The sequence below is a fragment of the Lipotes vexillifer genome, unplaced genomic scaffold (assembly GCF_000442215.2).
Source record: "Lipotes vexillifer unplaced genomic scaffold, Lipotes_vexillifer_v1.1 scaffold450, whole genome shotgun sequence".
Lineage (NCBI taxonomy): Eukaryota > Metazoa > Chordata > Mammalia > Artiodactyla > Lipotidae > Lipotes > Lipotes vexillifer.
The window spans coordinates 23,134-50,375 of NW_006794180.1; the positions used below are offsets into that span (position 1 = coordinate 23,134).

Here is a 27,242-nt window from a genome sequence, read left to right on the forward strand (position 1 = left end):
GCTGCTGAACTATAGATGACATTCTCTTAGCTGCTTCCCTGTAATAACAGTGATGAGCATTAGCTAGTTGCAGAAGTAATCACTAGTGCAGAATTTTCAAACTAGATCACATTTGGAATTAAAGAACTCACTGTCACAACTTGAATTCATTTCACATCTCTCTTGCCTTCCTGATGGGGAGTGTGTGAGCCCTCTGCCTGATATTTCCAGTTTCTTTGATGAGGGAGTATCCTAACCAGCCAACCTGTGAAGGCTGGCCGTGCACCAGAGCAGGAGCTCTTAACCTAGAGTCCACAGATCCCTGTTGGATACATGGATGAACTTCAGGGAAGCCCATGAACTCCCTGAAAATTCATGCAGTTTTTTATCTACTATGCATTTTTTTGAGGAGAGGGTTTGTGACTTTCATCGAAGTCTCAAAGGTGTTCCATGGTCAAAATGACCAAAAATATTGTTACTGTCTCTCTTAGGAGGAAGGAAGCAAAGAAGTCATCTAAAAGTTGTTCAGGACCCCAGTTCCAACATGGTGGGAGGAGGGCATTCCCGACACCACCAAGCAATTCTCAGACACCAGCTGGATGTCCTATAATTCAACTCAATTCTGATGCTATCTACCTGGAAATCATGTTAGATTCCACAAATTAAGGGCTCAGTTCCGCAGATCACCCTTCACTTCAGATACCAGGTTGTTACCTGGGCTTCTGATCTACCAGCTAGAGCTGCTCACAGGACACAGAAACATTTTACTTGCTGGATCACTGGTTTATTAAAGGATATTACTCAAGAACAACCAGGTATCAGAGATGCATAGGGCAAGGTATAGGGAAAGGATGCTGAGCTTCTGTGCTCTCTCCAGCATACCACTCTCCAAATATATATGAGAAATACATTTTGATCATCTGAATGACCAAATGTATATGTCTTATAAAGCACAATATTGCAGCGTCAGAAAAAAAAAAGTATATCTAACTTGAAAATAATGTCATTTCCAAGACAGAAGGATTTTCCTAGAAAGTTGGTTTGAATCTTCAGACCAGTACCAAACAGGAAATGAGTAATTGGCAGCTTCCCTAGGATCAGAAATGAGTAATAATGTTTGCCCATGTAGGGGCTACTTTGCCTGTTTTTGCTGTATATTACGATGAGTTATTGCAGCAGTTTGGAAACAGTCATTGATATGGAGGCTGATATTATCATATGCTTTGGCTTAAGTTTGTGCTCAATGGCTATATGAGTTCTAGTAGGGTAATGAAATCAAAAAGGCTAAGATACATCAGTTGTTTGAAATACTGTTTCACCTGAATCAAATCTTAGGTGTTTTAAAATAACTGTAAGCAAACTCAGCAGGGAGACAACCAAAGCATTGCCAATTCTGTCTCTTACCACATTGCTTTTTGGCTAATACATTTGCACTTGCAAAACTTTAAAGAAGTTTAAAAAACAATTTGAATAAAAACAATTGTTATACTAATTTCTAGTTCTGAGCCACCAATCCTTGTGGATTAAAACTTGGCAAACAGGTGTCTTCTCTTTCGAGAAATACTTATTCTGAAATTTGAAAATGATAAGTTTATAGTCAAATATATAAAATTTTACATTCTGTTAATTTTTTAATCTTTTTTTAAAAGTTTTATCCTGGGCTTCCCTGGTGGCACAGTGGTTGAGAGTCTGCCTGCCGATGCAGGGGACACGGGTTCGTGCCCCGGTCCGGGAAGATCCCACATGCCGCGGAGCGGCTAGGCCCGTGAGCCATGGCCGCTGAGCCTGCGCGTCCGGAGCCTGTGCTCCGTGACGGGAGAGGCCACAATAGTGAGAGGCCCGCGTACCGCAAAAAAAAAAAAGGGTGATCCTGTGTTTTAAACTTCTTGTATAATTTTTCTGTGTCCTCTAAGTAGGATATTATTTTTGCATAATGTAAACCCAAGCACTTTTGAAAAGTATCAGGAAACTTGAAAATGTAGAAACTGAATGCTCCTGCCAGAAACATGTCTCTGTCTGTTTGTCTCAAACTCCCTCTCTCTCTTTTAATAGCTTAATGTCTAGTATAGATGGGAGCTGGGAAATATTGAAAAGAAAATGTCTACTTAGGAATCACTGTGTGTTCTAAGTTTCTTCAAGTGCATGTGGAATCCTTTGAGTGCCTTCTGCTCAGGTACTTAGGCCCAAGTGACTCCAAGAACTTGTAGGAAATGATTTGGGAATTGAAGCCGTCTGCTGCAATGGTTAGTCATTACACATTTAACCTGGCGAGAGAGGTTTCTTTGGATCAGTATAAAACAATGATTTTCAAACACAATATGCCACACAGTTGTAAAGTATCAGATGGTTAATAATAATGATATTTTGAAGTTTGTAAGTGATTTTTGGTTTTTATAAATTAAAGGGGATTCAAGGTTATCCCTGTAATAACATCACTTGCCCTCACATTTCCCTCTAGTTTCTTGAGTAAGCCAAAAGAAAGGGGAATTTGGAGCCTACACCAAAGACTACTTGTAATCAGCCTCTTATTTATGCATCAGCAAGTAAATTGGGCAAACAGTATTTGTCTCCCCTTATTGATCAAATCTCTTGAATGTTAGAGCTTTAAAAAACTTGAAAATCACTAATCTAAAGATAAAAGAGCAGCATAACAATGATAAGACCTAGGTACAAAGTATGGCTCTGTCTTTTATTTGTATGACTTTGGGTATGTTATTTAAACTGTTTATACCAGTTTCCTTATTCATTTTTATGGTAATAGGGTATTTGTGAGGATTAGATAATAAACATAAAATAGGATTTAGCACAGTACATGGCAAATGATAATTGTTAAGTAATATTATTTGTTCATATTAATAATAAAATTCATTAGGTCCGAATTACAAAGGCCTTTCCACAAAGACCTTTCTGTGAGCTAGAGAGGAGAACTCTGAGTTTTATTTCCTAACAACACAGATCTTAGAGTACCTAGGTAGTAATTTATGCTGCTAGGAACTGCTAAATAAGGTCTTCAAGGAATCTCTATACTGCTGTTTGGGGCTCTGAAGACCACCTAGACTTTCTCTACTCATCTCTCTAAAGTTTAAAGTTTTGGACTCCAGACACAAAAATATCAGAAAGGTCCCTTTGCTCTTTGTTAATTATAGACTTAATGGCTCTTCTGTCTCTTTGTGGTTCAGACCCTCCTGGGTTGTGGAGACCATTGTTTGGGTCTTTCTCCCTCTTTTCCACTATGCTTTTCTTCATCTCCATTGCCTGTCTTGCTTTCCCCACAGAGGTCCATAAATTGAAAGGTTAGTTGAATACAACTGCTTCAAATGTAGACAGCTAGATTTTCCCGTCAAATTTATAATCTTAGTTATTACTTATTTCTCCTTGAATTAAAGGAGCCTTTATTATGTCTCCACGTGGGACTTCTGGAATCACTTCCTGGGATCCCTTCAGGCTCTGGGGTTGTAGAATGACAGCGTATCTCATGCTGGAAGCGCTTCAGCCAATTTGCTCATTGACCAAAAGTTTGCTACTCCCCTAGTTCAGATAGGGTGGGCTGAATAGACCTCTTTGATTTGTTAAGCTGGTGCAGTGTTTTCAGATTCCATTCAGTATGGGGGAATTTGTATATAAAACAGTTTCTTCTGAGGGCTATAATTTGATTTTAAGGGCTGCATTGTACACTTTTATGTTCAAATGGAATCAGATGTGTGGGAATACATTGCTTTGTGATTCAAAGTAATTGAACCTCTTCCCAAGAAAAATCTCCTATATCCTAACTACCAAATGTTCCATTTCACCCAGACAAAACAAAGCTCTTGCTGTTGCGGGAGCAAGAGTAAACAACTGTGTTTTAGAGTGAACATAGGTAAGGGATTAGATGTCATCATGGGCTTGTGTCTTGAAGGGTCCACATTCTCTGCAGCACTTCCAGTTCCACCCAAGGATCCCATGGATCTAAGTGGAGAAGAAGATGCTCTACAGTCTCTAGAGCTGACCCCAAACAGCAGAATGTGGCCAGGCCTTACCACTTCTCTAATCAGTTTTGAAGCCCAAGTATCTTGGGCTTGACTGACAAACAGCATCCTCTCCTAGAAGCAGGATGTCAAGACAGATGCTCCTGGAGCCTAACTAGTCTAGCCACCCTGCTGTGGGGATAGCCCTTCTCCACTGCTAGACAAGGATAGAATCAGAGAATTCTAGGCCTCTTTCTTGCTGGATCTTAGCAGGAGTTGAGCTATAAGGGAGACTGCAGTGGTTTGGCTTCTTTAGACAATGAGATGGGCAGACAAGCCAGCTCCTTTCTAGGTATTAGGGCCAAGTCTCTGTCTGCTTCTTGCTGATAGGGACAGGCAGGCTTGGTGGTAGAAAACAAAATAGGCCTTTTGGCTGTCCTGGATTAGGTAAAGGAATTTCCCATAGATTCAGTTAGTTAACTAGAGTTTTGCATTGGGTTTTGGGGGCCAACCCCTAGTAGTAAAATCTTACTTGTTTTATTTTCTTTGCATATTTTTATCTAAGGACCTTGCAAGAGGAGTGGGTAGTCAAAGGCAGGAATTGGAAATTACTGGATATCTTGGGTCTTCTTGACCAAGCACCATATTTATTACACTTTAATATCCCATACCATGATTACGTTCACCATGTTTAGGATCAGAGAGGCCCTGGCTAGAAAGTCTTCATTCATTCTACTTAAAATCCTACGTTTTAGAAATTCAACAATATTACCTCCCCAAAATAATGATCGACTATTTTGTCGATCATTATTTTGGGGAGGTAATATTAAGTCAAAAGATTAGAAGCTAAACTCCTTTGTGTAATATATTAATTCATTTACTGTCATCTTGCCCAAAGTTAGCTGCTTAACGATATGACAGGGTCAGCAGGGACTCGTAGAACCTCATTTCATGGTATACACTTTAAATGAAGTTAATAATATCCATGTCAGTCATCTCCAGACCTATCAAGAAGGGCTGAGTCTCCACTCCTCTCCAAAAATTTTTAAGAACCTGCCCCCTTTTTTCTGATCCAGCTTCAGTTGGCTGCCCTCCTCCCCAGCAAGCCTGGGCCCAGTGGGAGTGCCTATTTTACAAGTAATAGTTTTGTTTTTGTTTTGTTTTTCATTTCATTTCAGCACACACATCCTTAGATCAGAAATCATTTTCTTCCTCAGGCATCAAGTGACCAGATCTCATGGTTCAGCTCATGCCAGGGCTGCTTAATTAAGAAAGTTCTTCTGTGAAATCTACATGCTTAGAACACATTATGTACTTTGTACTTTGATAATGTTAATTCTTAGTATTCATTTTTCCAGCCTTCAGAAAAGAACCTGACCTTCAGCGATTGGTCAAGAATTCTCATTTGAACACTCCACAGGTTACTTCAAGAGGTCAGTTAAAATACTTACACATTTTTACTTTCAGTCAATTGGAAAAAAAAATGAACAATGGAGCAAATAACTACTTTCTATCTAAAAACTCACAGGGTGGACATCTAATACCTTCTACCTTTATAGATTGCTTATTTACCCAACTGTTATTTCATTGGAAACATTTTGTAAATTGAGTAAATTATAGGCATTTGGCCTGTAGCAGTCATCAGAATACCTTACTCTGAGCTCTGGATCTTAGTTAAATAACAACTGTCAAACAAATAGCTTTGGGAGAGATGGGGCTCTTAGGATAACTGTTAGTAATTTGTACATAATTGTGAGCTAGTTTAGTCTGATTAGTTTCTTAACCCCTAGAGGAGATTAACTGAATGGAAATATTTTGAGACAGTAGAGGAAGAGCTCGTAGTTATTCTATGAGGAGCAGAGTTAAGGCTTTGAGCATCTGCATGGTCAAAGATGGGGAAGTACTAAGAGTAGAAGGCCTACTGGGAAAGGAATGTGAAGCCACAAAGACTGTTTTAGAGGGAGCTTCCCTTGGTTCAGCCCAAAATATTGGCTTCAATTAGGTAAAAAATAAAATGAAACCTTCCTAACTCTGAAAGCCACTGTGTATTATGAATGCTGTGGTGACATATTCTATTTTCTCAGAAAGTAGTTCTCAAAGTTTTTCATATTCAGGTACATACTTACTTCGAAATAAGTCTGCAGTATAGCATCTTTAGGATCCGGAGTTGTTTGCAGCCCATCTGAAGGTTCACAAGCATTTGGTCAGTAAGCAGGATACAACCGGAAACATCCAAAATGTGCAGGTAATGGCATTTTGCTGATAACATCTCCAATGCTGAGTCAGTAATCTAAACACACAGCCAAAGTAACTCTGATTATTGCAACAAACTCCATCCCAGGGAAGAATAGTGTATTGGTCAGTTTGGGCTGCTATAACAAAATACCACAGACTAGATGGTTTAAATAGCATACATTTATTTCTCACAGTTCTAGAGGCTGAGGAGTCCAAGATCAAGTTACCCACAGGTTCAGTGTCTGGTGAGGGCCTTCTTCCTGGTTTTCAGATGGCTACCTTCTTGCTGTAGCCTCACATGGCAGAGAGTGAGCTCTAGTTTCTTCCTATTCTTTAAGGACACTAATTCCATCATGGGAGCTCTACCCTTGTGACCTCGGTCTAAACCTAATTAGCCCCCCAAAGCCTCACCTCCTAATACTATCACATCAGGGATGAGGGTTTCAACATATGAATTTTGGAAGGACATAAACACTCAGTCCATAACAAATAGAATCAGAACCATTGCAGATTCTTTTTAACTAGCTTGTCACGTGATGAGCCTGTATAACTCAAGTTAGTGATTTAAGTCTGTTTCCAGAACAGTAAGATGTCTGTTTCAAGTGGCACTAATAGAATTTGTGATCTTGCTGTCATTTTCATTTTAGATTTGTCTGTTTGGGATTGGGAACTTCATCAAAATTTCCCTAGTAATACCTGTCACACCAATATGAGCAATTTATGAAATGCTGCAGTAATGGAATTTAACTTTAAACTTGAAATCCACTGTAAGGCATCATCAATTTGAGAAACATAAGTTTAATGACATCACATGTTACAAAACTATAAAATATATATATATCCACTGAAGTTAACCTGCAGACACGATCAGATTGCTGTGAGAAGGGATCTGGACATCTCTGGATGTGAGAAGGGATCTGGACATCTCTGATGATTTGTGTATGGAGTAATTGGTTCTGGAAAGGGACAAGTAGGTAAGACAGATGTTTGTAGGCAGCAGGGGAGAGAAGAGTAGAAGCCACAGAGACTGCATGAATCTCACTCTGAGAATTTCTGCTCAGGGTTCCAGTATCTTGAGAGTTTGCCCAGATGTTCTGCAGAGGTAATTCAACTCCACTTGTTGGATTACTTCACTTACTCAAGGTTTAGCTTTTGAATTTATAGCTGAACTAGGACTTGCTGCAAAATCAACTAGATTACTCTCCCGAAAGGAATTTTTTTCCAACTGGATTTAATTTCTTATTTTAAATGTTTGGACATTCTTAAAAACATGCCATGAGGCTAAGCTCTTGTTTTTAACAAAATTGAGAGAATTATGCCAAAAAACCCTTCAGTTTGAAATGTATACTTTTTATGTTTGGAAAAATAGATGTCATTGTCTAAGCATGCCCGGTTTCCAGAACTTGCTCAGAACCAAGATTTAACGTTGCATCTGATTCTCACAAAAATGCTTCATACATTTTTGCCATACTTTGTGGGTCTCTGAGGATCTGATGTCACTGAGGGTGGGGGTTAACCCTCAGAATTGTAGAGAAAAGGAAAGACAATGATATGATGGAAAAATCCTGGATAGGTAGAGCTCAGAGTGCTAGGTTCTATTGATACTGGGGGAACTGAAAAGGAGCCCAACATTTCCTGTAGATCAGAATCCCACATGTTCAGTGACTGAGGTGATGTTTGGGGGACTTATGGGAGCTGGGAACTGGAGGTGGAGATGACTGGCCATGCTCTTAACTCCCAGACACATGGTCTTGGTCTCAGTCCTACTGAGCAGAGATTATGTTATTCTCATTTTAGTGCTGGGTGGGATGAGGTCACAGTACTACTCACTGACCTTGGCAGCGAGCTGGTTGAAGGGACCTTCCAGGAGGTGGACAAGATGGCCATTCAAGATTGACCCATGGGCTTTTGGGAAACCTAGCCTAGAATGATGAGCCAGACACTAATGTGTTTCATGGCTCATCAGAAGCAATGGAACTGAAATATATTAGACAGGACCACAGCCTTATGATTTCTGAGGCTGTGAGGAGTGTTCACATTGGCCCAACTTAAGGTCACTACATCTTCTGAATCAGCATACTCATTTCACCTGCATAGATGGTAAAGCTAAATCCTCCCTTACGTTGAGGTTCTGAAATAACTACTCCCCTTCCTTTTTCTCAGTGTAGATCTTCAGTGTAGAGTGATTCATTTTATAATATCTTACTTGTGTGATATCCTCCTTAGTTTCTAGGCTGCAAGACAATATCTACCGCACAATTTATAGAAGGAACTCTCAGTTTTTCCTTACCAAAAAACAAACCAAAGTGAAACGAAACAACAAAAAATTCTCTGCCTCAATTCCTGTGCTCATTGGAGTCTTTCCTTTTCTCATTCTCCTACTTTCCTCCCTTATTAGTGGAGCCTCTTAAAAGCCCAGTCGACATCTGTGCCTGCTTTACAGCCAAGGCAGTTCCCAGTGAGCCATGTGTTACCCATGTGTCCATGTGCAATGGAAGCAAGGACCCTGCGAGCCATGACTGCTCAAGCTGCAGAGGGTTCATGGTCAGTGCTGCTAGTGTCCTGAGTTCCTTGACCCAGCTCACTTCTAGAACCAGATGATGTTGACCGGAAAGGCATCTGGTTTCCCTAGTTCTAAACAAGTACACTATTGAACAAAGAGAGTTTTACTGTGAATTTTTCAGATTAATGTCATGATTCACCATGTCTTTCCCACCACTGCCTCCTTTTCCTTATTGTGGCACAGTTAATGGTGGAAGAATCAGGAGTTCCTAGCATCACTTTCTTAATCTACTCACCACCCAGACTAAACAACTGAGAAGCTGAATTTTTAGACTAGCTAGAATGAAGGTATCTTGAAAGTTCAGGTGATGCTTTGGCAAACAGAAGCCCATCAGTGTGCACAATAGAAGAGGACAAGGTTGTTAATAACCTTGCAATTTCTGAGGATTTTTTTAAAGTTTTTTAAGTTTTCTTCCCTCTGAGTATTTTACTTCCTCTAAGTTTTTCCTGTTAATTTGGTTTGGTCTTTATCTTCCACTTTAAAGGCTTTTCTCTTAAGTCTAGTCTCTTATGTCCTTGATGTCTGCTCATGATTAATAGTGGAGAGCTAAAAGCTGATTGGAAGGTCTGAGTGCATGATATGGGCCTTCTCTACATTAAACTTCAATGGTTTAGATGGGTTATTTGTTGGAAAATCCACATATGTCAGTATTTTTCAATCTTTCATCTTGGGCTAGTCAGAGTCCCCAGAAAAGAGGCTTCCAATCTGCTGCCTGGAGGCAGAGATCTGGCACCCAAATTCTGAATGCTCCATTGGAAAAGTGCTGAATGTCTCTGCGTTCAGCATTTAGTCACTTAATTCCCATTTTCACTTTTGTACCCAAGCTCTCAATTATACATGAGTCTTCCAGCTCGGCAACCTTCTGTTTTATTATCTGGAGAGCAGACAGTAGAGAGATTTCACTCCCCCGCCCTCCCAGAGGACATTTAGCAATATCTGGAGACATTTTTTATTGTTATGACTGGAGGTGTGGGGGGCTAAGTGCTACTGACATATAGTGGATAGAGGGCAAGGATGCTGTTAAACATCCTACAGTACACAGAACAATCCCCCACTACAAAGAATGATCTTGTCCAAAATATCAGTAATGCCAAGGCTGAGAAATCTGGCTGTAGGAAATACATCTCAAATCTGGTGAGAGTGGGGAGGGGCAGTTGCCCAGAGGTATGGAGTAGAGGAGGAGACCTAGAGAGCTGTCTACTTCTCAAGAACTTTTAACCCAGTCTTCCTTATTTTAGCCACCCTCTTAACCTAGTTCCAGAGGTACACAGTATTGCCAAGTTTGAAGATAGTGGTGAAAATCCACTTTTTTCCCAGCTTTCGAAAATCCACTTTTTTCCCAGCTTTCTCTATGTTGTCTTAGGATTCAAAGCTTTCTCTGGTATGCTAATTTCGTCCATCTACTTTCAAGTTTCCAAAATTTCTTTGCTCTTGTCTCCTCTACTGTTTTCCCTATTAAAGTGGCCCCTCACCCTTCTTCTGCAGTTTTGGTAGGGTTTCAAGAGGGAACAAAATTATGTGTGTATATTCAATCTGCCATATTAATCCAGAGCCAGAGATCTCTATTTCTTGACATGGGGATATATGCACAGTATATTAAGAAAAAAGAAAGTAGGTTACAATGTATTTTAGAAAGTATGATTCTGTTCTTTAAAAAACAAGACAAAGCACAAACCTGTAACTATTTATAATCTCTGTACATAGAAAAGAATTCTAGAAGAATAAGTATAAAATGCAACAGTGGTTATGTCCTGGTTGGTGGTATGACTTTGAATTTTTACCGTCTCCTTCACACTTTTATATGTAGTCCAAAGATTTTGCAATGAGTATATATTCCTTTCAAAGAAAGATGTCAAGAAAAATTATCCAACACTTGAAAATAAGACAAAAGATGATTGCATATCCTTTCAGTGTCTTACCGGAACATTGTTTTAACAGATCCAACTGAGAAATTCTATAAGGAATTATGCTTTTGTTTGATATACTGTTTAGTATTGATTAGGGCCCAAACTCTTATATTTTTGCCCAGGAGAGATGCAAATTATTTCTGTCTAGGAGAAACTATAACTCCAAGGTTATGGATTTATTACCTTGTAGGACATTAACCAATTTTGGATTTAACCTAACAATCATATTCCAACATTCTTTCTTCAGTTCCTATAAGTACCGAGTTTGATCAAATGCTCTATGAACTGACTTTACCATTTTCCTGGTTCTCTCATTGAATTAAATAAATATTTGACACATTTTTATAAGAGTTGTCTTTAACTTCTTGCAGATTCTACTTTGACACAAATGAAATCATAAAGCTATTTCCAGTTTGGGGAAAGAAGAAAACCCTAATGAATACCTCAGACATGGCAAAGAAAACAAGTTCTCTGGTGAGTCCAACTGCTAATTGCTACCCTGCCTGGGTTCTTTGGCAATGCTTCAATCTGATATGTCTGAGCTGACTCCTGCACATACCTTTGGACAGCCAGCAATGCTGAGAGATGTGAGATTAATACAATAAATGGCCAGTGCTTTAATAATCTCATCTGACAGCTGGGGGCAATAAGAGACATCCAGATGTTCCAAGATCAGTGAGCCTTTGCAGAATGCCTGCAAGAAATTCCAAAGTTAAAGGTTTTTTTCTTTTTCTTTTTCTTAGTCTTTATTCAAATGTTGTGTACATCTATAGCCATCTTACCCATAGCAGTTTACCTAGTATGCATTTCAGTTTCTGAAATATAGATGTGTTACATTTTGTTGCAAACAAAAGCCATTATGTCCAGAATTTCTTTATAACAAAAGATACTCACACACCAGTTAACAGTTCAGTAATATTCAAATTCCTGCTAACAGAATTTGGTTTTCCTGAGGTTAGTGCTAATGGAATTTTACCCATGTGGTTAGTAATTATTAGAGTTATATTCAGTCCAATGAGTGGAGGAAAGGAAATCTGGAGATGAGAATTGGAAGGCAAACACTCTGGGGTTGACAGTGTAATATAATGGAAAAAGCACAGTCTTTGGAACCAGGCCGACCTGAGTTTTAATTTCATTCTACCACCGTATTAGCTTTGAAACCTTAGCAAGTCGCTCAATCTTTCTGAGCCTCAGTGTCCTCTTCTTCAAATTAGGGAAAATATCTACCCTCCAGCATTGTTCTGAAATGCCAAAATGTTCATCTGAAATTTTTAGGGCTAGAAAAGGTCTGGAAATCATGGAAATTCTTCCCTTTATCTCAGGAGTTCTTAATTTTCATTCCTACTTTTCAGTAAAAACAAAAAACAAACAAACAAAAAACCTGAGTGATAAGAAGAATCCATGAGGAAATAATGGTCAAATTTTATACTTCAGCAGTTATATAAGAACAAAATGATCCACAGAAGTAAACTAACAGTAACTGTAAAAATATCTTAAGTCGGGCTTCCCTGGTGGCACAGTGGTTGAGAGTCCGCCTGCCGATGCAGGGGACATGGGTTCGTGCCCCGGTCCGGGAAGATCTCACATGCCGCGGAGCGGCTGGGCCCGTGAGCCATGGCTGCTGAGCCTGCGCGTCCAGAGCCTGTGCTCCACAACAGGAGAGGCCACAACAGCAGTGAGCCCGCGAACCACAAAAAAACAAAAAGAAAAAAAAATCTTAAGTCAAGATGAGTAGAAATTGGAAACCATGACCAATTCAAGATAACATTAATACTAATAAGAAAAGTCCATCCCCCAAATTACAAGAATTACAACTATCAGCATGTGCTCAGTCATTCTAAAGGTTTAGCCTCATTGTGAAGCAGCTCAAATTCTTAGAGTACTAAATTAGAGACCTCGGTATATGATAGTTTATCATTTTTAGTTACAAGTAATAGAATTTAGTAATCCTAGGGTATTACTAGTAAGGCATTCCTTATTTATATGTAAAAATGGATGTCTATCAGACATTTTCCTCTCAGACCTGAGGGAAGGACCTGGGCTGTTGGATCAGTAATAGCCATTAGGATGACTCCAGAGGTAAAACCACCAGTGGGCTTCCCTCCCATTGAGTATGCCAATTTCCCCTTATTTTAGCCCTAAGGAAGACTGGAAAGAACTAGTCAGCCACCTGTTTTCTTTAGTAAGTTAATAGAAGAGGGGAAGTTTCCTGGAGGGGCAGTTTAGCACAGTAGATAAGACTAGGATGGTGGTTTCAGATATAGTGGGTTTAGAAGCCTTGCTCTGCCACTATGGGTTACTGAAACTTGCTGAGCCACAACATCTCTTTGGGTAAAATGCAAATGATAACACCCATATCAAAGTTTAATTGTGCAGATTATATGAAATAATATATGTACCTGATATGGTTCCTAGAACAAAGTAGATTCTCTAGCTAGCTATAAAATTGTATATACAGTGTTACTTGAGAGACAGTATAACATACTTGGCATGTAGTAAGCACTCAGTAAATGTTAACTGTTATTGGGATTTGCATATGATACCAGTAATAATAAAGATGCACATTTGTATTGTACTTTGGAGAAAACTAAAAGATATTGGTTATTTTACCCTAAATCATCTTTTTCTGACCACAGCAACCAACAGTGATTTCTCTTTCCTTTGACCTCATACAGAACTTGTCTTTTTCAACTGATTCAGCACTTACAGTACTTGACTCATTCCTGTTTTGTGGCTAAATTTATATGGAGATTTGTTTCCTCTAGCAACTAAGTGATTTCCAAAATAGGAAGGAGCAGTTTGTCAGGAAATATTGAGGTCCCTGTCATTGGAGATAATCAAGCATAGAGGGCACAACTAGTGTGGTGCAGAGGGAAATCTAGCTTTAAAGGATTGGAACTGGTGGTCTTGAAGCTCAGCTCAGATTCAACAAGTTTTTCAATTAGAATGCAATAAGTCTCTCAGAGGTACTGTCTGGAACCCTGCTAGCTTTTTATACCCCTTTCACAAGCATCATATTTAGAATACAGTAAGTTCTCAATAAATACTAGTTGCTTGCTCAACCCTTTATGGGTATCTTCAAGGACATAAAGAATTGTTTTAATAATACAGGAATTCTTAAGTTGCAAGGGGTAGGATAACATTGTTTTCTGCTTAGAGAATGGTTAGAGTTCAAGCAACCGGAGAAAATGTAAAGCAAGAAGGAATATTTGAACAATAAGAATAGTTTATTGAAAGATGAAACAAGCTTCAAAGGGAGATTCAAGGCTCTTGGTGTCTGCAAACCCTTTTCAGTAGCATCTGTCAATATCTTGGACTGCCTGAATCACCTCTGCTTTAAGCCTTTTTTAAAGCTCTGATATTCTCTGAAGTTAAACTTTCTCAGAGGTTTTAAATTAAGAATAACTTATAAAAATGATTACAAGGTCTATGATACATTCATGGTAGCGTTCTCACTCATGGAAAATCTGAGGCACAAAGATGAGTCCAAGGCATTATGCTTGGCATAAATCAGTGCAGATCTGAGAAATAAGTCAGAACTTTTCCTCTCTTATAATTCATATTTTCCTTTAGAGACATGTCAGTCATATTAAGTACTTAAGTCTGCAGGCATTTTTCAACATAATCATTCATGAAATTCCATTTCCCCCCTACTGATAAGATTATTATATGCTCTTCTGGCTACAGTGTTACAGAATCACACATATATCAATGCTGTTGATTTTCTTTTCTCAGAAAATGTTAGACTGAGATTCTTAATCTTTTATAGTGAAAATGGAAAGAAAATAAAAAATTACCAATTTTGACTTCCATCCCATGTATCAACCAATTTTGCTGTGGGTTAACAATCTTGAAGACAACTTCCAAATCGCTTAGTGAGTTAAATAATTTCTTCTCTGTATCTTATGAGCTGAGTCATAGTATGGGGGCTTAATGACTGCATTCCTAAGTTGGGTATGTAGAAGAGACTGAGTTTCACTAACTGTCACAATAATGTGCTTCTGCCAAAATCCTGATTTAAACCACCTCGACAGGTGGCAGCTCCCAGTCTCAAAAAAGCTCACCTCATGGTACATACTCATAACACCATCTCTTGACTATTTGCCTCATTATATTCTGATTAATCCTGCTACCAACTTCCGTTTGGGGGTGGGGTGGGGTTTCCTATTGATAATTACAGAAAAATCTTGTGCTACCAAGAACTATTTTCGGTAATGAAGACTATTTTGTGCTGCTTCAAAGGCTGAAATACAACTTCCACAATTCTAAGTTATAAACTGAATTTATTACTACAGTATCTCAAATATCCTTTCTGACCACAACATTATGAGACTAGATATCAATTACAGGAAAAAAAAACTGTAAAAAATATAAATATATGGAGGCTAAACAATACACTACTAAATAACCAAGAGATCACTGAAGAAATCAAAGAAGAAATCAAAAAATACCTAGAAACCAATGACAATGAAAACACGACGACCCAAAACCTATGGGATGCAGCAAAAGCAGTTCTAAGAAGGAAGTTTATAGCAATACAATCCTACCTCAAGAAACAAGAAACAGGGCTTCCCTGGTGGCGCAGTGTTTGAGAGTCCACCTGCCAATGCAGGGGACACAGATTCGCGCCCCAGTCCAGGAAGATCCCACATGCCGTGGAGCGGCTGGGCCCGTGAGCCATGGCCGCCGAGCCTGTGCGTCCGGAGCCTGCAAAGGGTACCAACATTCAGATATAAGATGAAAAACTTCCAGGAATCTAAGGTACAGCATGTGACCATAGTTAACAATAGTATATCGTGTATTTGAAAGATGCTGTGAGAGTAGAGCTTTAATGTTCTCACCATAAGAACAACAACAAAATGGTAATTGTGTGAGATAAAAGATGTGCTATCTAATTAGAGAAAGGAGAACACAAAAAACCCCAAGTTAGCAGAAGGAAAGAAATCATAAAGATCAGGTCAGAAATAAATGAAAAAGAAATGAAGGAAACAATAGCAAAGGTCAATAAACCAAAAGATGGTTCTTTGAGAAGATAAACAAAATTTATAAACCATTACCCAGACTCATCAAGATTTTTCCTGAGTCTTGGAGAAGACTCAAATCAATAGAATTAGAAATGAAAAAGGAGAAGTAACAACCAACACTGCAGAAATACAAAGAATCGTGAGAGATTACTACAAGCAACTCTATGCCAATAAAATGGACAACCTGGAAGAAATGGACAAATTCTTAGAAAAGCACAACCTTCTGAGACTGAACCAGGAAGAAATAGAAAATATAAACAGACCAATCACAAGCACTGAAATTGAAACTGTGATTAAAAATCTTCCAACAAACAAAAGCCCAGGACCAGATGGCTTCACAGGTGAATTCTATCAAACATTTAGAGAAGAGCTAACACCTGTCCGTCTCAAACTCTTCCAAAATATAGGAGAGAGAGGAACACTCCCAAACTCATTCTATGAGGCCCCCATCACCCTGATACCAAAACCAGACAAAGATGTCACAAAGAGAGAAAACTACAGGCCAATATCACTGATGAAAGTAGATGCAAAAATCCTCAACAAAATACTAGCAAACAGAATCCAACAGCACATTAAAAGGATCGTACACCATGATCAAGTGGGGTTTATTCCAGGGATGCAAGGATTCTTCAATACACACAAATCATTCAATGTGATTAACCATATTAACAAATTGAAGGATAAAACCCATATGATCATCTCAATAGATGCTGAAAAAGCTTTCAACAAAATTCAACACCCACTTATGACAAAAACCCTCCAGAAAGTGGGCATAGAGGGAACTTACCTTAACATAATAAAGGCCATATATGACAAACCCACAGCCAGTGTTCTTAATGGTGAAAACCTGAAACCATTTCCACTAAGATCAGGAACAAGACAGGGTTGCCCACTCTCACCACTATTATTCAACATAGTTTTGGAAGTTTTAGCCACAGCAATCAGCGAAGACAAAAAAAATAAAAGGAATCCAAATCAGAAAAGAAGAAGTAAAACTGTAACTGTTTGCAGATGACATGATACTATACATAGAGAATCCTAAAGATGCTACCAGAAAACTACTAGAGCTAATCAATGAATTTGGTAAAGTAGCAGGATACAAAATTAATTCACAGAAATCTCTTCCATTCCTATACACTAATGATGAAAAATATGAAAGAGAAATTAAGGAAACACTCCCATTTACCACTGCAACAAAAAGAATAAAATACCTAGGAATAAACTTACCTAAGGAGACAAAAGACCTGTATGCAGAAAACTATAAGACTCTGATGAAAGAAATTAAAGGTGATACAGACAGATGGAGAGATATACCATGTTCTTGGATTGGAAGAATCAACATTGTGAAAATGACTCTACTACCCTAAGTAATCTACAGATTCAATGCAATCCCTATCAAAGTACCAGTGGCATTTTTCACAGAAAAAAATTTCACAATTTGTATGGAAATACAAAAGACCCTGAATAGCCAAATCGATCTTGAGAAAGAGAAATGGAGCTGGAGGAATCAGGCTCCCTGACTTCAGACTATACTACAAAGCTACAGTAATCAAGCCAGTATGGTACTGGCACAAAAACAGAAATATAGATCAACGGAACAGGATAGAAACCCCAGAGATAAACCCATGCATCTATGTTCACCTTATCTTTGATAAAGGAGGCAAGAATATACTATGGAGAAAAGACAGCCTCTTCAATAAGTGGTGCTGAGAAAACTGGATAGCTACATGTAAAAGGATGAAATTAGAACACTTCCTAACACCATACACAAAAATAAACTCAAAATGGATTAAAGACCTAAATGTAAGGCCAGACACTATAAAACTCTTAGTGGAAAACATAGAACACTTTATGACATAAATCACAGCAAGATCCTTTTTGACCCACCTCCTAGAGAGATGGAAATAAAAACAAAAGTAAGCAGATGGGACCTAATGAAACTTAAAAGCTTTGTCACAGCAAAGGAAACCATAAACAAGACGAAAAGGCAACCCTCAGTATGGCAGAAAATATTTGCAAATGAAGCAACTGACAAAGGATTCATCTCCAAAATATAAAAGCAGCTCATGCAGCTCAATATCAAAAAAAAGAAACAACCCAATTCAAAATGGGCAGAAGACGTAAATAGACATTTCTCCAAAGAAGATATACAGATTGCCAACAAACACATGAAAAGATGCTCAACATCACTAATCATTAGAGAAATGCAAATCAAAACTACAATGAGGTATCACCTCACACTGGTCAAAATGACCCTCATCAAAAAATCTACAAACAGTAAATGCTGGAGAGGGTGTGGGGAAAGGGAACCCTCTTGCACTGTTGGTGGGAATGTAAATTGATGCAGCCACTATGGAGAACAGTATGGAGGTTCCTTGAAAAACTAAAAATAGAACTACTTATGACCCAGCAATCCCACTACTGGGCAAAGACCCTGAGAAAACCGTAATTCAAAAAGAGACATGTACCACAATGTTTATTGCAGCACTATTTACAATAGCCAGGACATGGAAGTAACCTAAGTGTCCATCAACAGAAGAATGGATAAAGAAGATGTGGCATATATATACAATGGGATATTACTCCACCATAAAAAGAAATGAAATTGAGTTATTTTTAGTGAGGTGGATGGACCTAGATTCTGTCATACAGAGTGAAGTAAGTCAGAAAGAGAGAAACAAATATCATATGCTAACACATATATATGGAATCTAAAAAGAAAAAAAAAATGGTTCTGAAGATCCTAGGGGCAGGACAGGAATAAAGACGCAGACGTAGAGGATGGACTTGAGGACACGCGGAGGAGGAAGTGTAAGATGGGACGAAGTGAAGGAGTAGCACTGACATATAAACATTGCCCAGTGTAAAATAGGTAGCTAGTGGGAAGCAGCCGCATAGCACAGGGAGATCAGCTCTGTGCTTTGTGACCATCTAGAGGGGTGGGATAGGGAGGGTGGGAGGGAGATGCAAGAGGGAGGGATTATGGGAATATATGTATATGTATAGCTTATTCACTTTGTTATACAGCAGAAACTAACACAACATTGTAAAGCAGTTATACTCCAATAAAGATGTTAAAAGAAAAAAAGAAAAGAAAAATTATGTATATATACATTTATCACTGTCATTTTGCTGTAAAACAGAAATTCACACATTATAATTCAACTGTACTTCAATAAAATTTTTTTGTTTGTAAAAAAAAAATTATTTCTTCTAAGAGCATATTCTGAATTTCCTTACCATAGGAAAAAGAGCCTTGCCATTTACATAGATATTTAATTTTTAAAGTTAAAATATAAACAAAAAGATAATTTTTTAACAAACTAATTTTATTTGTCTTGAATATTGACCATCGTTTATTTGGTGTTAGTCCAGAAATAAATAATCTTATAACATCTCTGTACACAATTTGGGCATAATAAATATCCACACACATTGACATATTCATGTAGTCTAACAACCACTAAGATGTGTACATATATTTAATTTACACACATGTACGACAATTAGGTATATACTTCCATGTATTTACATGTAAATATATGTAATCTAACATATGCTAAAACTTGTAAATATTTAATTTGCACACATACATTACACATAGGTATACATTTACATACATACTTACATGTAAACGCACACAGGCATATTTTCAGTGCGTACATACATGTGTAAGTCCTTGTGGTGAGACATAACTAAACCTGATTTTCTCCTCTTTAGTGCTGTTTCTTAATCAACTACCTCAACATATGAAAACTGAAATAATAAAAAATTTTGGTCAATCTCCAAGGTTTTCACTCTCAAATAACCTGCATAAAGAAAAATATGCACATTCATATGTATGGATATTGCATTAATGTATTTATAGCATACTTCATTCCCCAAAAAAGGGAATGAGAAATGAAAACTAGATTAAGGGAATGTAAAAAGCAACTAGAGTAAATAATTTTATTTATTCCTTTGGTTCTATCCAAACAACTTAATAAGACAGAGCTTCCAACTTATTTGTATTGTAACATCCCAGTTAGACCAATTTTTTGCCAAACTTGACAGTCTGTTATTTAAATTCGCAAAATGCTCAAGGAAAAGGTTTCTTAAGAAATGCTCAATTATGACTGTATCAAACATTGCTTCCAAAACAAATGTGTCTTTCAAGAGCACCAAATAATTTTAGTTTAACGTGATCGTTGAACGTCTAATATTCTCAGAACAAAACTAAAGTTGGGGAAAGTAATTAAAACCAGGTTCTAAAAAGTCAGTACATCTGAGGCTCCAGACACTCAAACTGCATGTGCTGTGGTTTCCAGTAAAACTAAAATGAGGTAATTTTTAATTCCTGTAATGTTCATGATTTGTGCAAAACCAAATTAGGGTAAAAATGCTCATCTCCTCCTTTTTCTCATTAAATCATTATGTAGTTTTCAATGTTTTAAGCTAAAAAGAAAATCTCCTATAGTTACCTTCTAAAGTAATAAGAAAAAATTTCCTGCTAAATTTAGGATAACCTAAACATCTCAGTTTAACCACCTTAGTTTATTCTCTTCCCCCTGTCTTGTAAATCCAGATAAGGAATTGTGAAATCGGCTCATGTGTCACTTTCTCCTCCCCCTTCTTTGTTTCATCTCTTTTGGAACTGAATAATTGGGCTGGAGGAGGGAAGGAGGAGAAGGATTACCACATGCCCAGAAGTATGAACCTTGGATCCTTGGAAGAGGTAAAAGGAGGTTAAATGCCACAACACTCGAGTGAGCGCGCGCGCGCACACACACACACACACACACACACACACACACACACACACACTCCAAAAGCAGGGAGGAGAAAAAGAGGAATGATGAGAAAGAGAAAAAATTTTTTTCATGAACTTGAATAGAACAGCTGATCTTATGCAACTAATAATTAAATAATTCTGTATTTCCATGTGCTTGTATTCCCCCTGCTTTATTTTCTTTTAGGTCACTGAAAATCAATACATACCAATTTTTAAAAGGTTACATTTTTTAAAGCTAGGCCAAACTCAGCTGTATGATCATATAGTTAGCATATGGTAAACACTTTCATCTAAAATCTCAGAGCACCTAAAAATAGTATGATTTTTCAGGCTCCAAAGAATGAAAATAAAAAGGCCTGGAACCTGTAGACTCAAAGATAAATGGCAGAAAGCACTGGCTTCCTGATACGTAGCCTCAGACTTTGGTCAGCCCTCTCTCTCATCCAAAGAAGCATTTTAAAATTAATAAGTGATGGATATTAAGAGGCCATGTATGTCATCACCATGGTAGGTTTTAATACTTCTGAATGATTTGCAGTTGTTGATCAAATGTGACTGATCACCGTATAAGAAATATAACCCAGTAGTAGAAATGTTAACACTTAACCGTTTTATTTTAATAAACTTTATTCTATCACCTTGTCAAAGACCTTTTGAAAGCCTGACTAGATCATATTCATGGATAAAGTTTTATGTAAATGCATGTTTGATCCTTAAATGAACTGTAGTAGGTAAACCATGGTTTAGCCTTACAGGAACCTCTTGGCTTTTTCTTCTAGTGGGTTACATGCATTATAAGCCCTTTTGTTATTGTAGAGTTACAGTCTTGTCCTATATGCAAGTTGTTAGTCCTCTCTGGGATCTTTGTTTTGAAAGATAGCGTTTGTTCTTTTTAACTCTTTATACAATTGTATGTACTACTAGGTAGATTTCTTAGGAACCTGCTAGAACCTTTGGAACCAGGGTCTGAAACTGGGGGAAGTTGACATTGCTTGACACTAATTCCTCTAAAAGGAGACTTCTTAATGGTGTTACATTTTCCTCTTAAGTACCATTACATTGTCCAGATGCAGTGAAATACAGCAAAAATCATTTGAAAACAATTTTTCCCACTGTCATGTTGCCAATCAACCATTTAGAACAGCAGTTCTCCACTTCTACTCTTCGTTTCTGTAAAACTAGATGAGTTAGATTAGTTTGCTGAGATGGCATAGGACTTTGGACTAATCATTTAAGCCCTCTGGGCCTTAGTCTCCTCACTTGTAAAATTACAGAGTGGTTTAAATGGTTCTAAGATTCCTTGAGCTTCAGAACACTAGAATTCTATGCTAAAGTCTAGAGCACCGTTTGGCCTGTCCCTCTCTATAGCCCAGCAGTTCATATAATATTTTAACACTCTCCTATTAATAATGTTAGGACTTGCAAAGTCCATTTCAAATTCATGGAAGAGAGCTTAACTTCAAGTCTGCCATGCTCTGGTGGACTTTTCAGCCATCATTTGCAGTATCTTTCCACATGTGAGATAAATCCTTTTATCTCAATAAGGGTTTCTTTTTAAAAAAATTTTTTTCTCAGTTTAGCCCCAGATTTTCATAAACGCTTGGGGTTTTGAACTCTCAGGATACTTTAAATGGAGTTTCTGATGCATTTAACAGTTTCTGCATTCCTAGATTATTAGTTCCCTTTAAGAATGTTATCTTCCATTATTTTACTAATAAGTAACCAGATTTTGCCCTAGTTCAATACATGTGTGACATATGATTGCAACTTTTCTTCTTTTAACAGCAAATTGAGTTGCTTAATTTGTGATAAACATTACATGTGGCTTACTCACAATAGCTACTTTATGACTTCCTATATATCACTCAACACCAGGTCTAGGAAATGTACTTCTCATGAGTTCTTAAAGTACCATTTGAGCACATAATCATTTATCCTGTCCAGTTACTTATCTCACGCTTTCCATCCTGGTAAACTATGCTACCAGCTATGTTTGAGTAACTTAAGTCCCTAATTGTTAAGTACCTGGTATAGGTTTTCAAAGTCCCCCAATTTTTATTGTTAGATGATATAACACAGATTATCTACAGAACATTTCCATTATATGAGAAGACTTTTACCACATTGCAGTTCATCATTCTACAAGTAAAATGTCAACCTATCCCTAGTTATCCTGTAAGTCTGACATCTGGAAGGGAGAGAGTAGACAAGAAAAATGGGAAAGCAAACCTCTCAGTCACCTTGGGCTGTGGATACCTGACTATTGGCAGATGTTAATCTTGGCTCAACGAAGATCACATATGTATACAGTTCCAATCCACTTCTTTTTTCTGTTGTGACCTACAAAGATTATTTGATTTGTGCTTAATTTTCAATCTTAATTCTTTAACAAAGAACTGTAATTATCTTACCTGAATTCCAATATTGGTGATTTTATCACACTCAGAGAAAGTTCCTTTAATTTTTTATGCCTGGAAAGTGTCATCAAACCCTAAAAATGTTTAATGTAAAGATTATTTGATGATTATAATTTAGTATGGAAGGTATATTTCCAATAAGATAACAATTATGCAAACTAAAAAAATTTAGCTTCTGTCTTCTATTTCTTTACACTTAACAAATCATAAAATCACTTGGTTAGACAACATTGTTAAATAACATTTTCAGGTTGTCTCTAATGTTTTACAAAAAGTGTTAGAAATCCCAGAGCCAGGAAACTTCTTATCTTGCCTTCTGTTTCCAGGTAAATGTTATACGAAGCAATATAAAGAAACCTTAAAGACCCCTAAGCTTACAGCTTTGTTTTGAAGACACTTCATGTGGCTAATGAATCTATTTATCAATAAATTCTTAGCCTAAACATCTGAAAATCTTTAGCTCGTTTTATTATGTTTAACTGCTTGGAGGGAGAAGAAACATCTTTACATAACGGCCTATAGACAGATAATCATTCATCAATAACTCACTTCTTTTTTCAGGCTAAAAGCTTTGTTTCTTTTTGTTTAAAAAAATATAGATTGTACTTTTAGCCCTTCATTTTTTTATGTGTGGTTTTGCTGGCCCATTTCTCCGTACCTTCCCGCCCTAAACTGGCACAACATTCAGATAAGGAATTGACTAATGTGCATTATAGATGCCATCCTCCTGTTCTGCATTCAGCATCATATTACTTTTCTATTTCTGTTAGATATGCTTCCTAGACCATTTTCCTCATTCTATGGTCCCAGAGCTGGCTGGCAGGGAAAATGCCAGAAATGGTATATGATTTGTCCTTTTCACATTTTATTTGCAGGACTGGTTTACATTTTATTGATCGTAAAAACCACATTTGGATTGTAATTGAAAATGAGTCCTGCAAATATTATATCCCGCTTTTTTCACTGATGTACATATTAGGCCCTTTCATTTTTCAGAAACAAAAGCCAGATCAAGGAGAAAAGTGCTTGAAATTCTGCTTCATTGAAGTCACTGTTTAAACTGCAATTTCTAATTTCATTTAACAGTCCTGTATACCACACAAAAATAAAATCACTCCATTTATACTTTTAATTTTATTGCAAATGTGGATTCTTTTGCTAGGAGCACATTATGTTTTCTGTCTCCTTATTTCAAAACAAAGAATGGGCAAACCCTGTGAAGCCATCACACGTGGTCTGGGTTCCAGATGTGGATGCTGTTTTATTCATGTTAGAAGAATTGGAGTTTAGATACTACCCCAACAGAAACTAAATTGTTTGAACAAAAATATCAAGTAAGAGATGCAAAGTTTTTCTCTTTGCCCTGTACTTGATAATAGCTAAATATGTTTTATTATTCTATGTGGAATTTGTCTTATGAAACTATCTCTGAATAGTTTCTCTGAAGTTTTCACTTTTTTTTATGTCTATGTAGCCATGTTAGAATTTTTTAAAGATGAGCTGTAATGAAGTATACTTGCTAAGTATGACATTTAACAGACTATAATATCTTTACCATTTTGTTCAAAATTATTTTAAAATATTAATTAGTTTTAAAATGGAGTGCCACATTTCATCACTATGGTTGTTCATTAAAATGTATGGCCTCAAAATTTAATTAATTAAATATCATTAGCCATTAAGTAAATACAAATCAAAACCACAGTGAGATACTAAATACTACATACCTACTAGGATGGCTATAATTAAAAGGACAGATAATAAGATGCCTTGGCATTGTGAAGCTTATAAATGCTCCAAATTAGAAGGTGAAGCAAGTGATGATTCCAACATTTTACAGTCTTTCTTTGTACCTTAGAAAGTCTTAAATCTCAGCTCTAGGTAAAATTCATTCATTCTTAATTCATCATTCGATAAATATTTATTTAGCGTGTATTATATTGTTCAGGCTCTGGGATAGAAGCTGGAAGTATAAAGGTCAATGAGGTGCAGTGTTTACTGTCAAGGATCCCATAGTCTGGCATTAAAGACAGACATGTACGCTAGATCATTACAACCCTGTGAAAGGTAAATACTGTGCACAGTAGTCGAACCAAAGAGGAAAGATGAGGGCACTACTTTGGATTAGAGAAGACTGCATGGAGGAGAGTCATGAGTGGGGAAGTGTAAATTGCCAAGAAAGCTACAAAGGGAAGGACATTCCAGGCTGAAGGAACAGAATGTGCAAAAGCATTGAGGTATGAAATAGTATGGCATGTATATGGAACTATATAGCATGGCATGATTAGATTTACATGGATTTTTTTAAAAATCTGAAAAGCTGATCTAAGAATTTCTGTTAAGGAAGAAACTGCAGGGTTTTGTTTTTGTTTTGTTTTGTTTAATACCTTGTTAAGTACCTGGGGGGGAAAGTCCTAGGGGTTGGCTGTGCCAAGCTTTTACTTCTGGGAGGGATAAAAAGAGGAAAGTGGGAGGACAAGACAAAGAAAGAAGTAAAGAGGAGCCAACCAGAGGAGTGACCAGGCCTCTGTGAGGCAAAGAGCAGGTGGGTACTTAAATTTTCAGGGAAGTTGTAGCATCATGAAAATGTAAATCCTCCTTCATCTCCCTCAAAAGTCAGCCAAACTCACGAATGCTTTGCAGGAAAGTTCTGATTTATTTTCCCAAAATTTAGAAGGGGCTAAATTTTGTAATCAGGTAAAATGCAAAGGAAAGCAGATGGTGTGGTAGCCTGGAGAAGACACTAGCATTGCAGGTTGTATGAGAATGCGAAGCCCTAGGAATTCATAGGAATCCTGGGGAGCACTTTGCTCCTTCCTAGGCCATGGAATTGAGAGACCTGGATCTTAGGGGTCCAGGTGTCCCTAGTGAAAAATTGGCTTATATTGTAGCTCTGGTCCATTGAAGGGAGTGTCAAGACTTAAGACTCAAAAGGAAGCAGGCACTAAGCCATGAGAGCCTCGTACATTATTCCGGAACGTGGATTTTATCCTATGCAACATTGTTAAACAAAACTTTCCCTCTTTAGGGAATAAGTGACAATAATGCAAAAAGAATGAGGATGTGTTTCAAAAGAGGTATAGAGATCACAGGGCAGGGGGTAATTGCTTTTAGTTGGAAGGAATAGGTGACAGTCTAGAAGAGACTTTCACAGAGGAAGAAGAATCTGAATTAAGCCTTAAAGTCTGGGTAAGATTTTGACAAAGGAATAGGAACAGTGTTTCAGACTGAGGAAGCAGCATGAACAAAGGCTTCATTTGGAAAGTGTGAGTTGTTTGGAAAATAGTTCAGATTGGGGTCACTGGGAGTAGTGGGTAGGAACACTACATGCTGCCAGGAACAGATAGATGTACACCAGACAGCTGGGAGCAAACAAATCCATTGAAAACTATTCTTTTTTCCCCCCAATTTTACATCTGGAATTGTTTAGCTGGTGTAGATAGACATCAGCAATGAATGAGTTACCAAATGTTGGAATGGTATGTGTGTCTGTGTGTACTTACTATATGACTGAGTCATACTACTCCAGGCTTAGAATATCACCAACATAAACATAAAACATACTTCCCCCAACTCTTTATTTTGAAAATATTCAAATCTACAGCCACATTCAAAGAATGGTATAATGAACACTTATATATCCTTTACCTAAATTCACCAATTATAAATACTTTGCCACATTTTGCTTAATTGCTGTGATAGTTTTACTGATATTTATGTGTGAATATAGTTTTATATGTATATATAATATATATATTTTAAATTCATATGTGTAGTGTGAACCATTTGAAAATAAGTTTCAGCTATCTTGATGCTTTACCTCTGAATATTCTATATGCATCTTCCTAGGAATAAGGACATTCTCCTATGTAACTATATAGGATTATGTATATATAATATGATACTGAAGATTAACAGTACTACCATACTATATGATATAGGGTCAGTATTCAAATTTGCTTTTTATCCAGTCCTCAGAGTTCACACATTGCATTTGGTTGCATGTCTCTTTAGCCTTTTTTTTTTCTTTAAATGTTGTCTTTCAAGATCCCAGGCCAGCCATTACATAAAATGTCCCACATTCTGGATTTGTCTGATGGTTCCTTATGATTAGATTCTAGGTAAACAGTTTCTGTAAAACTACTACCTAGGTGCAGTTTCATTAGAACTGTATTTTTCCTGTTTATTTTATAAGTAATCCATGATGTGATCCTTTGAGACCACATGAATTCCCTGTTTCCCAACAACGTTTCAGTCAATGATTTGAGCATTAATTGATGATCCTTGCCTAAATCAGTTATTTTGTTGAAAGTTGAAAAATGCTGAGTTTTCTGATTCTATCCTTCCTTCGAAATATAGAATCTGTTATTTATTTAAACCTTTTTTTCCATCACTCTTT

General features: G+C 37.3%; 1 protein-coding gene across 1 annotated transcript in view; it reads right to left on the reverse strand.

The window, feature by feature from the left end:
- Positions 1 to 27,242, reverse strand: part of FBXL13 (F-box and leucine rich repeat protein 13) — a 196,590-nt gene that overhangs the window by 164 nt on the left and 169,184 nt on the right. The window contains 5 exon segments of the mRNA XM_007467061.1: positions 1 to 38; positions 6,053 to 6,216; positions 11,191 to 11,325; positions 22,838 to 22,875; positions 22,878 to 22,917. The exon segment at positions 1 to 38 is cut by the window's left edge and continues 164 nt beyond it. Of these exon segments, the coding sequence (XP_007467123.1) occupies positions 1 to 38; positions 6,053 to 6,216; positions 11,191 to 11,325; positions 22,838 to 22,875; positions 22,878 to 22,917 (415 nt within the window).